The sequence below is a fragment of the Eumetopias jubatus genome, unplaced genomic scaffold, assembly GCF_037043125.1.
Source record: "Eumetopias jubatus isolate StellerSeaLion01/CBP00866 unplaced genomic scaffold, mEumJub1_p1.0 scaffold_8, whole genome shotgun sequence".
Taxonomy (NCBI): domain Eukaryota; kingdom Metazoa; phylum Chordata; class Mammalia; order Carnivora; family Otariidae; genus Eumetopias; species Eumetopias jubatus.
In genome coordinates this window covers 62,408,579-62,421,062 of record NW_028274814.1, presented here as the reverse complement: position 1 = coordinate 62,421,062, position 12,484 = coordinate 62,408,579, and the positions used below count along the sequence as shown (strand labels likewise).

The 12,484-nt window shown below is 35.8% G+C and overlaps 1 protein-coding gene across 1 annotated transcript in view; it reads left to right on the top strand.

Moving 5' to 3' along the window:
• The window catches only part of ITPR2 (inositol 1,4,5-trisphosphate receptor type 2), a 499,992-nt gene that overhangs the window by 345,342 nt on the left and 142,166 nt on the right, over positions 1-12,484 (top strand). Inside the window, exons 42-45 of the mRNA XM_028113213.2 lie at positions 1,340-1,540; positions 4,015-4,125; positions 8,712-8,807; positions 10,555-10,677. Of these exons, the coding sequence (XP_027969014.1) occupies positions 1,340-1,540; positions 4,015-4,125; positions 8,712-8,807; positions 10,555-10,677 (531 nt within the window). The remainder of the gene's footprint in view (positions 1-1,339; positions 1,541-4,014; positions 4,126-8,711; positions 8,808-10,554; positions 10,678-12,484) is intronic.

The following is a 12,484-nucleotide window of genomic DNA, read 5'->3' as shown; positions in this document are numbered from 1 at the left end:
CTCACAAAGGGAGGAAATTATGACATGTGCTACAACATGTATGACCCTTGAGATATTATGCCTTAAGTGAAATGAGTTAGTCACAAAAAGACAAATACTGTGTGATTCTATTTATATGACCTACTTAGAGTAGTCAAAATGAGAGAGACAGAAAGTAGAGTAGTGGTTGCCAGGGGGAGAGGGGAGGGGAGAATAAGGAGCTGTTAATAGGTATAGAGTTTCAGTTTTACAAGATGAAAAGAGTTCTAGAATTGGATGATGGTGATGGTAGCTCAACATTCTGAATATATTTAATACCACTGAACTGTACACTTAAAGATGTTTATGGTAGATGGTAAGATGGTAAATTTTATGCCATCATAAAAAATTGGAAAAAAATCACACAAAAAAACTAAAGAAAAAAAAGAAAGTGGTGGAAATAAATTCAATAAGTAAATTCAATAATAAATTAAATTAATAAAAATAAGTAATAAATAAAAATAAAAGTTTCCCTCTCTGTTTACCTTTCACTAGGTTTACTCCTCCAAAGAAAGTACTGTTAACAGGTTGTACTTCCTTCCAGGGATTTTTATGCACATAAAGGCATATTGATCTGTATGCATAAACTCTTTTTAAAAAACCCAGATTATGTAATGTTCCTCAAGTTACTTTTCATTTAGTAATACACCTTATTACTAGATTTTGTTTATATCAGTATGCATTGAAGTACCGCATTTTTATAGCTTTGCAATATTCCAATGTTTGGATGTACTGTTATTTGTTAAATCAGTCACATTATGATAGGTATGGTATGGTTTCCAGTTTTTGGTATTATAAGCGGTGTGTGTGTGTGTGTGTGTGTGCACATCATATACATATGATGATTTTATATACATATATATATATATATATATATGAGGTGGAACTGTATGTTAACTGAATATTTTAATAGGTGCTTCTAAGTTGCCCTCCATAGTGGTTGTATGATTTACTGTTTGAAGATGCACTGTTTATAAAGGATCATTTACTTGAAAATTGCTTCTTTCCCTGATCAACTGCTTTCTAGCTTCTTGTGTCCTTCTTCTTATTTTTTTTTTTTGCCTTCTCCATATAGTTTTAAGGTAATGACATTGTTATGAACTATACAGATAAATTTAGATTCTTGAGGAAAAAACTTAAGACTTTTTTCTTAAACCTAGGGGAAATTTAATAAATGTGAATACTTTCTTATAAAGAGCAATTCCATGCCACATTGCCAAGGGGATATTTTTGAGTCAGGAAAACACATAGTGAGAGAGCTGAAAGCAATTAGCATAGTGATTTCTTTTAACTCCTCAGGTATATTTTCTTTTGCCTTCAGAACTTCTTGAGGAATCAAAACAACAAAACAAATTATAACCTCGTCTGTGAGACCCTTCAGTTTTTGGACTGCATTTGTGGAAGTACCACGGGTGGCCTGGGTCTGTTGGGTCTCTACATCAATGAGAAGAATGTAGTGCTGGTCAACCAGACTCTGGAGAGCTTGACGGAGTATTGCCAGGGCCCATGCCATGAAAATCAGGTAACCGTGAAAGCAGTTCTTCACGCAGAAGGATTCATGACTAATTAGCAAAAGGATCAAACTGGTGAAGGAGCCAAGCTTTGTCTACATGTAAAAGATCTTTCTTTTTGCTTTGCCAGATATTTTTACTTTTCTCACGAAACATACAAAGACTGAATTCTAGACTAGCAAACACTATGCCCTATTTTTATTTAATTTCATCATAAAATAAAATTTCCATGAAAATGTTCCAGATAAAAATCAGACCTCCTGAAAAGAGTGAAATGTGTTTCTTCACCGTTGCTCAGTTTTCATCTTTAGTGACTCTTTCCCAGGATTTGTGGAATACACTCCCTTTGGCTCCTACCACTCCGCTATAATGTGTAGTATATATTATGTCCTGTATACTCACAGTAAACTTATGAAAATTATGAAATAGCTCTTACTGCTCCCATTTCATGGATGAATAGGTTTTTCTGACTCAGAGATCAAGTGATGTTCCACGGTCTCGGAGTGACAGAATCAGTATATTGTAGAGCCATTCTTAAAACTCAGGACTTTTGATTGGGTCTAAATAGAGTGCTCTTTTGACTGCATTACATTTTCAAGGGTAAAATTTCACCTCTCTCTTCCAGAAGGTTTGCCTGATGCCATTTTCTTGGACATCAAGGACATATTGTGAGCCTAGAAGACAGGACACTTGAGCTAGTACAGAGAGGAGAGTCACCCTAGAATTTATTAATTAACTGTTCACATCTGCTTAAGTGTTATGGAGCTATCATTGCAAGCATGGATTCAGCCTGGAAGAAAGAGTTGTCAAGTGCTAAACATTTCTGGATATAAATCTTAAAGAAGCCATTGAGATCAAACATCAGTGCATAACAGAAAAGAAGTGTGAAAAAACCCAGGCTGCAAAGTATGACATATGCACACACATATGTATAAACATGTACATACATATGCATACATAGGTATGTAGAATAAAAACCAACAATTACTGACATAAAGAATTTGTTGTGAGGATATTCTCCTCCCTCTGTAATGTGCGTGTTACCTGGTAAAGGAGTCTGCAGATTTTGCGTGGATTTTCCTGGATTATATTTCAGTCTCCTAGGGTAATGGTACAAGAAAACTTAACTATTGATTTAAAAGTTGAGGAAAAATATACAAATTTGGAGACTTGGTTTTGTTGTTGGTAAAAAACATGCATATCGATAATATCAAACACATATTCCCCACTTTTGGTCTTATAAAAGGATGAAATTAGTTTTGAAATTAATTTACTAAGTCCAGTAGGCTCTGAAAGTAAAAACTAATGATAAAATAACATAATAAGACAGTAATAAATAGTGATAATAAACATGAATCCCACATTACTCTAAAAATATCCTTACTTTGAACCCCAACCTCTGAAAATGTGTGGGAGAAAAGAAGGTTGCCAGAACATTTCAGAAATGATCTGCAAATCGATTCCAAGTCTAGCAAGTGTCTTAATAATCAGAAGAACCTCAGGAAATGTGGGACATGGATGGAAGACACCTTTCCCTTGTGTTGGGGGAGTAAAAAGTTTTTTGTGCAAAGGGAGAAATGAAGCCCATTCTGAAAGATAACCGTTATTTCAGAGTTACCTTGAGTTTACTCTTTCTCATTTAATTCACCTGTGTTTCCATTTTTCAAACCCCCTTGACACTGGATGCTGCATTGTAACATGTAGTTCCACGAAATCTAACCCACAAGTTTCTGATGTTCAAGTTCTACCCATTGAGTTAAGATCAGGATCCTGGCACAGTAGACCCTAACCTTCAAAATACTGATTACCTCTCAGGATGTTTTATAAACTTCCCCCAAGTCAGGTCCCTCTATAAATCACTCAGGTTCAAGGACTCTGCAGAACTTGTCCTCAACCACCATACTTGACAGATGTCCCCAGAACATTAGAAGGTGCCTGTCTTCCTTGTCTGCTGCTCCCTCGCAGGTGCAGCAGCATCACATGTGACTCATTCAGCATTCAGTAGCAGTTAAACTGATAAGCTACATCAGTGCCAATGACACTGACTTACAAACAGACGTACTGTGGACACTCCTTTCATAAATGGGAATATTCTCTTAGCCAGGAGAAATCAGATCTTAAAATTCTGAATTTAAGGCGCTCCTCTAGTGGGGGGCATATTAGAATTTGTTGTCTGAAAAGGGTATTTAACTCAATTTTTGAAGTTCTTTGAAATTCTATAAAAATGGTTCATTTTAAAAGATACCTATTTACACACACTGTCTCTTTCAGTGTTCTGCATTCAAAGCCATTTAATCAATCCTAATCAATTAAAAGATTCGATATGAAAGGATAAGTCAAATTTAAAGCCTTGACTTAATCTCAAAGTTAAATCTTAATTCTGTTTTAAAGGTCAAAAAAACTAAGGTGACTGTTCTTTTACGTCAGATGATTTCTAGGGCTTTTATGTTGTAAATAAAACATTGGTAAACATTTTGTTTTCTAGACGTGTATTGCTACTCATGAATCCAATGGGATTGATATCATCATTGCTTTGATTCTAAATGACATAAACCCTCTTGGTAAATATCGAATGGATCTGGTGCTCCAACTAAAGGTAGAGTAAATCCACTGTTCAGGGGTGAAAGTGACATTTTCTATATAAAACTTCCTTTCAGAATTGACTCTGAATCTTCAAGTAGCTCTTGTAAAAAACCCAGGTATTATCATCTATTCAGCTAATGAATTGACAGAAAGGAATAGTGAAAGTATAATGTGCTCTAAACCCCAATAAACGTCCAGTAAGCTTTGAGGTAATGTTCAGTTGGAGGGTACTTTACTGAAAGTTCTTTTAAGTAGCCACTTTGTTTCACTACTTCTCTTTGTTTTTATTTTATATTTTTTATTATATGGAGAAAAAAAGGTGTTAAACATTCAATTTGCCATATATTTTTAATTCATCTTGACTACAGAATTCTATCTAGCAAGTCACAATGAATTAGAGCAAGTAAAAGAAGGGCTGCATTTTAATTTCATGCTCTCTTCTCTCAAAAAGTTGTTTCTTTTTTCATCAGAATTGTGGTTTTTTTGTCAAATACTATAAGCAATGTTCACACTCCCTTTGAGAAGCTGCTTTAACTTAAGCTATGCATATACTTCCCAGTAGTTCCATTTATCAGAGCTCAGAAAGAAAATGGAATTTTAAAAAATTTCTTCAACTTTTTCTTTAAATGGAAATAGACAAAATGAATATACACAAGAAGCTATATAAATCCCAAATCCAAAGGCATGATATTTAATACAGATAAATTATTAAAGACCACATTACTGTGTTTAGTGTTAAAGAGGTAAAAAAAATCATCAGTTAAATACAATTTTTTTGTAAAAACAGGTCCATCCAAAAAAAAAAGCAATTTTTTTTTTGAGAGAAAGAGAGAGCTCACATGCGTGAGTGGAGGTGGGGGCACAGAGGGACAGAGAGAGAGAATCTTAAGCAGACTCTGCATTGAGTGTAGAGTCTGTATGGGGGCTTGATCTCATGACCCTGAGATCATGACCCGAGCCAAAAACATGAGTCAAATACTTAACCGACTGAGCCACCCAGGCACCCATAGCAAATATAATAAAATTAAGCTTTGTATCAGTAAATTTATGGCCAGAAAGAATAGGAATGATATTTTTGTAATTTTGTTTCTAAATATAGATTTATTTATTTATTTTAAAGATTTTATTTATTTATTTGATAGAGAGAGACACAGTGAGAGAGGGAACACAAGCAGGAGGAGTGGGAGAGGGAGAAGCAGGCTTCCCGCTGAGCAGGGAACCCGACGCGGGGCTCGATCCCAGGACCCTGGGATCATGACCTGAGCCAAAGGCAGATGCTTAACGACTGAGCCACCCAGGCGCATTTAGATATATAATGGAATATATATATATATATATATCTCCTACTTATGTGGAGATTGTGCTAGGGGCTCCTAATAAGCAAATGTTTCTTTTCATAGACAAGGTGAATTTTTATTTTTTCACTGTTTTCATTGGCAATATGTATGAGCCTTGGGTCTTTTTGTTCATAGAACAGAACAAATGTGATCTGTATGTAGATTGAGCTTTGTCCTTTTCCTCATTAGCGTCATGCTTTTGTTAGTGAAGCCAGCCTTGGCCTATATGACAGCTCAAGTTGAGTTACTAGAAAAATGTTTATTTCATCTTAATTTATCTTTTTTTAAAAATATTTTATTTATTTATTTGAGAGAGAGAATGAGAGAGAGACAGAGAGCACATGAAGGGGGAGGGTCAGAGGGAGAAGCAGACTCCCCGCTGAGCAGGGAGCCCGATGCGGGACTCGATCCTGGGACTCCAGGGTCATGACCTGAGCCGAAGGCAGTCGCTTAACCAACTGAGCCACCCAGGCGTCCCTTAAATTTATCTTTAATCATAATTCATAAACAACATATAGAAGCCTTGGCCTTTGGCTCTTTAAATCCTTTATTGGCCTAAAGACTGTATCTTTAAATCTCATTTCTAATTGATATAACTTAATGGAGGAAAATACTGAGTGGTTTGTTTATTTATTTATTTATTTATTTATTTATTTATTTATTTATTTATTTATTTGAGAGGGGAGGGGCAGAGGGAGAGAGAATGACAAGCAGACTCCCCGCTGAGAGCAGAGTGGGGCACAGGGCTTGATTCCACAACCTTAAGATCATGACCTGAGCCAAACCCAAGAGTCAGACGCTTAGCTGACTGAGCCACCCAGGAGCCCTGTGATTCATCAATTTAAAACAAAGTATTAAAAAAAATAAAACCAAGTATAGGCATACAGATTATTTACCAATCCAAGCATATGTAAAAAGCTAAATGTTGGGGTATTACTTAACAGTACATAGATATTTTTCGCTATTCAAATGAAAATGCTTTTTTGAAAAAGGACTATTTAAAATTTCATTTGTTACTAACCACTATATATGTATATTTGTTCGAAATGTGATGTTGGCTAAATCAAGGTATATATAAAACACCAGGTGAATGGATTTGACATGAAATATTTAAAATATAGTCTTCTACTTAAAGAACAAGGCGTATGTACCTTTCTAAACAAGCTATGAAGCTTTGTGTATAATGGACAATATGAGAACAATGCTTATAAGGCAGAATGATACATATTGGCAGATCTTAGGGGGCTTCCATGAGCAGAATAGTTTTAATTATAAATTCTCCATAACATTATAGAGTATGTCATATTACAAAATGCTACATGAAGGTTGATTTTGTATCATTCATCCTTAAATTTAATTGCTTAATCATTTATGCTTTCGTTTATAATTTTAAGTATACTTAACTCTATATACTCATTTACTATGAAGGCTTATGCATTTTTTTCATGTATCTGTCTTGTCCTTTAATTTTTAATTTATATTTCATGACTGATCTGTGACTGCGAAGTTTTGAATTTGTAAATAGGTATTTTTTTTTAAAGGTCTCTAGCTTCCTTTGGAAGAAAATCTGTTAACACCAACACACACATTTGATTTCTTAGTGTATATAGGCTCTTGTACTTTCAATTTGATTCAGATTTCAGGTCATTTACAAGATTTCTATTCTTTCAACATAGCGTAAAAAGAAGATTGGTTGGAAAAAAATCATATTGCCAATGGTATTCTGAAATTGGATGTATTTTTAAGCTATTATGTATTGGGCCTGCTAAGTGAGGTTCATTAGAGAATACTGTTAGTGTTGCCAAGGTTTTAGCTTTGAATTCTGCGGGGTCAGTTCAGATTGCTCTGAGGATTTAAGTTATCCACTAATCCTAGAACATTATTATTTTAGGTACGTTGTTTGTATAGGATGCTAGATTGTAAAAATGGATTTTAGGATAGGTACAAATCTGCAAAAAATTGAAAATGGACCAGAAAAAAATAATGCCACTTCCCTTACAAATACTGATTTTTTTTTCAGGATGGGTCAGTGATCTTGCTACCATCATCATCAGACATCATTGCTGCTAATATTAGTCATTTAAAGATAGTCTTTAGACTGCACTCCTAAAAGAACAAAATAGTTGGATAGAATTTGGCATTAAGCTACTCAGTAAAATTAATTTGTATAAATTTAACACAATTTTATGTGGTGAATGTCTGCATACATCAAACAGCTGGTTCAGTTCAAGTCTTTATCCTACAAGATGTTAATTTTTAGTCACTGAGAAACATCTTAAAGCCATTTGACTTTACTTCTCTTGTGCTCCTATCAAAGATTGCGTGTGGAGCTTGAGAATTTTATCTAAATAAATATTGCAAAAACACTGTAGAAATATCTCCCAGGTGGTTTTTATCATTTCACAGTTTGCCACAATTCTGGGGCAGTGCTATTGAAAACAGTGTAAAGAAACATCTTTCCAAATGTTGAGGATATTGTGCTTTGTGTAATAAGACTTTCTATAATTCTTTGAATTATAAATCAACTATATCAGAAACATTAATGGTATCTACAAGTTACATATTTGAGAATATATACTTATAAACCAAAGTGGAAACATCAAAGACAACATAAAATATTTTTAGTCTCTATTAAACAAAAGAAAATATTATTCTTCTACAACCCAGATGGTAAACATGTTGCATATATACTGCCGTAGAGTGAGACCAGTAAACTATTATCAGTAAATTTTTATTTTACTAACTCATGAATTTAAAATTTTATAGATTAATTCTCAGTGATTATTGCTCAAATTTATTTAAAATTTTGATATGATAATATGTATTCATGTTTCATGCGAAAAACAATTGTGCTAAGTTCTTTAAATTATATTCCATTTCTATAAAATACATTATTGATAAGTTCGCCTTACCATCTTGTTAAAATGGCATCAAGGCAATGTCTATTTAGAAAATGGTGATGGAAAATAGTATATTTTAATGCATTATATATGAAGTTTCAATTTTGTATTTAAAACAGCCTTTTGCCAATATTTAAAATATTCTTTGTAACATACCTCTCATGATTCATTATTTTTATTTTGTGTTGACAATGAAGTAAAACCTTCTATATTAAAATGTGAATTAGCCAAATGAAATTAGCAGTTTAAAATTCTGTTTGTTTTTTTTTAATGGTCCTGGTAATGTCAATTAAAACAAACACAGGGATTGTTAATCCATGAAATAGGCTTTCCATGTGCATTAACTCAGTCTGTATCTCTAGAACAATGCCTCTAAGCTTTTGCTGGCCATTATGGAAAGCAGACATGACAGCGAGAATGCGGAAAGAATTCTTTTTAACATGAGACCCAGGGAACTGGTAAGAAAATTTTTGAAACTGTATTAATAATGTTCATCCTAAAAGGGATAAATTTGTAGTATGCATGTCAGGAAAGAGGGCTAGTGGCTTTCACTGCTCTACCAGGACATAATAGCACATCGCAACTTACCTTTACATGTAACTCAGGAGGCCCTATGATGGCAAAAACCTGTGTGATTTGGGTCCTTACTTCATTGGTTTTATCCACTCTAAGCACTTTTCTTAATCAGATTGTCACAGTCTGTTAAACTATCTGAAAATTCTTTTTGCCCCCCCCAAAAATAAATTTGCTTTAGTTTGTGTACTGGAATATATGAGAAAGGTATCTAAGAAATGTTTGTACTCCTCAAAAATTTTATTTAGACCTCTTTCTGAACAATAAAAATAAAACCAATACCTTTTGTACTTATTTCTATCAGTGAAATGTTGCACCATGCTTGGCATAAAGGAAATCATATGAAGACTTGATGGGGATTCCACAGAGGTCATTAGTGTGTCTTCTTACTGTAGAAGTTATATTTTCCTCCTCACTTGCATGGAAATTAGGAAGTAATATCAGCGTACTTTAAAAGCACTAAGTTTCTTTTTCTTTAATTTTAACTGCAGTATGATTAACATACAGTGTTATATTAGTTTCAAGTGCACAATATAGTAATTCAACAATTCCATACATCACCCAGGGCTCATCATGACAAGCGCCCTCCTTCATCCCCATCACCTATTTCACCCCATCCCCCCACCCCACTCCCCTCTGGTAACCATCAGTTTGTTCTCTGTAGTTAAGAGTCTGTTTCTTGGTTTGTCTCTGTCTCTGTCTCTCTCTCTCTTTTTTTTTCCTTGAAAGCATTGGGTTTTAAAAGCATTGAGAATATACTCAAACCCATATCACTCAGGGGCCCCACGACTAGGTTCCAGTCTTAGAAGCACCACTGCTGGTACTACGGGGAGATCCTGTTGAAGGCACTCTTTTGCTCTCTCTTTAATAGTAAGGAATGGTGTTGAGCAGGGCTGATAAAGAGAAATGTAAGATGCAGTTTTATTTAGCATATATTTACAAAGTCTCGTATCTGTAAGGCAGTGGGCTAAGAGAAGCAAGACATTCTCTATTTCTTAAGGTTAAATGGAGCAATGAGTTACATGTTCATACAACCACAGCACTGTACAAGAGCCCTTTGAAAATACTATCTCCTCTGCCTACAACACCTTTATCTCATCATCCACTTCCTGCTTGTGGCTCATCATCAGTCTCTTGCCTGAGTTCATGCCCCTGCTCTGTGCTCACTTAGTGCCTCACACTTAGTGCGGCTGTAGGACTATCGTGTTCACCTCTTGACGTGCTAACTCCCACTGGACATTAAGTTCCTACAGGGCACATACTGTGTTATACTCACTGTTGGGTCCTCAGTGCAGAAGACAATGTCCAGTTTCCCTTGTCCCTCTTACCTAGTGGGTGCTTAATACATGGTTCCGGAGTCTCCTAATTCATGGGAACTTTGGCATGGTCAACATTCAAACATCAAAAGCAAAATTTTTCAAGGAAGACAGAAAATATTGTCGGAAAATACTTTCACATTCATTTAAATAAAGATGGTTTCCAAGGCCATTTTCAATTATAATTTTTTATACTTTTCAAGTCTTACGAAGTGTTGCAGTTTTTAATTATACCCCGTAAACAACGTAAAATGCCTGTTGTTTGTGGCATTTCAAACCTTGTTGTTCCTATTTGTTTTTTTTTTTTTTTTAATAGGTGGATGTGATGAAGAATGCCTATAACCAAGGATTGGAATGTGACCATGGGGATGATGAGGGCGGAGATGATGGTGTTTCCCCAAAAGATGTTGGACACAATATCTACATCCTGGCCCATCAGGTGTCACATTTTAATGTCTTGTATTATTGCTAATCTTATCAATTGTGTTTTGTGTCATGACTTGTTATATTTTCAAGTTCTGGTCCCATCATTCATTCAGCACCTGCCCCCTTGCTCTGAGCCAGGGAAAAGGAAAGGCTCCCAGAATGCCGACTGTGTTCCCAGAGCTCTGCTAAGTGTTGATCCACAAGAGAATGATACTTGCCTCCCAAAACTGCTGGACCAGGAGACAGTGCCAGGTCAGAGGCTGAGAAATAAACAAACCGTGACAACAAATGGAAGCTTGAAGGAGAGAGGAGGAGAGGCTAACTGAGAAGATAGAGAGTGCGTAGTAAGGGGGTACATTGGGTCTAATCAGGAGAAACCTTGCAGACGGCTTCTGGCCTCTCCGAGTTGTAGTTGGCATGCTTCATTCAGAAGCCAGAAGCGGCAGCCTCTAATTGGTTTCATTGGACTTCTAACAGAGATGAAGAATTTAAATTTTAAATTCTTTTAGAGGACCCATTCCCATCCTATAGTACTTTATGAAAACAGGTACTTGGTAAGTGTTGTTTGAGGAATTTAATTTTATTAACATGAAGATCAACTTTAAATTTGCATCTTCTAATGAAGATTTGTTTAGGAGTTAAAATTTTTATTTCATTTTATTTTATTTTTTAAAGATTTTATTTATCTGACAGAGAAAAAGAGACAGCGAGAGAGGGAACACAAGCAGGGGGAGTGGGAGAGGGAGAAGCAGGCTTCCCGCTGAGCAGGGAGCCCGATGTGGGGCTCGATCCCAGGACCCCGGGATCATGACCTGAGCCGAAGGCAGACGCTTAATGCCCGAGCCACCCATGTGCCCTAGGAGTTAAAAATTTAAATGTACAGTGCCAATTTGATTTTTTTACAGTAACTCCCCCTTTTTTATGGAATATAGTCCAAACTTTGTAGACTTTCCCGATCTTTCTTTCTAGTCTTTCTCACATTGTCTACCCTCTCCCTCTTCCTTCTTCCCCATACAGCTTGCCAATTGATTGAACAAACACTGATAGATATAAAGTACATTGATTTTTCTCACTTTTTAATTTTTCCAGTTTTATTGAGATATAATGGACATATACAGCACCGTGTCACTTTAAGGTGTTAAAAGGGTGCTCTTTAGACACTTCTTGCCCTTCTTTTCTCTGTGTAATTGTATGATGTATATAAACTGGAGTGTAATTTTTACAGAAGATTCCGGGAAGGAGTCAGATTTTAAAATATATTAACAAAAGAAGCTGCTCTGGTATTTTTAATACAGTTCCGATCCCTGTGGAGATTTTTGGGTCTCGCATCATATAGCAAAGTGCACATATAGACTAGAAACAGATAAGGGCAGATGGGTTATAGCTAGAAAGACAAAAGAGAATTTTAGGTATTGAGGAACTAAAAGCCAGAATGAAGGACAAGTTGAAGGAAGAACACAGGCTTAGGAGATGGAAAAGGTGTCATTTTATTTTTATTTTTTAAAGATCTATTTATTTGAGAGAGAGAGAGAGCACGAACAGGGGGAGCTGCAGACAGAGGGAGGGGGGGAAGCAGACTCCCTGGTTGAGCAGGGAGCCCAACGCGCGGCTCGATTCTAGGACTCCAAATCCTGACCTGAGCCAAAGGCAGATAGATGCTTAACCGACTAAGGCCACCCAGGCGTCCCAAAGGTGTCATTTTAGAGAGAAAGCAAAATTCAGGTGACAGGAATGGCGTCAGTCTAGAAAAGAAATGACTACAGATTGAACGTGAGTGGAAAGAAAAAAACATCACTGGCTGAGAATGAAAATCCAAATTG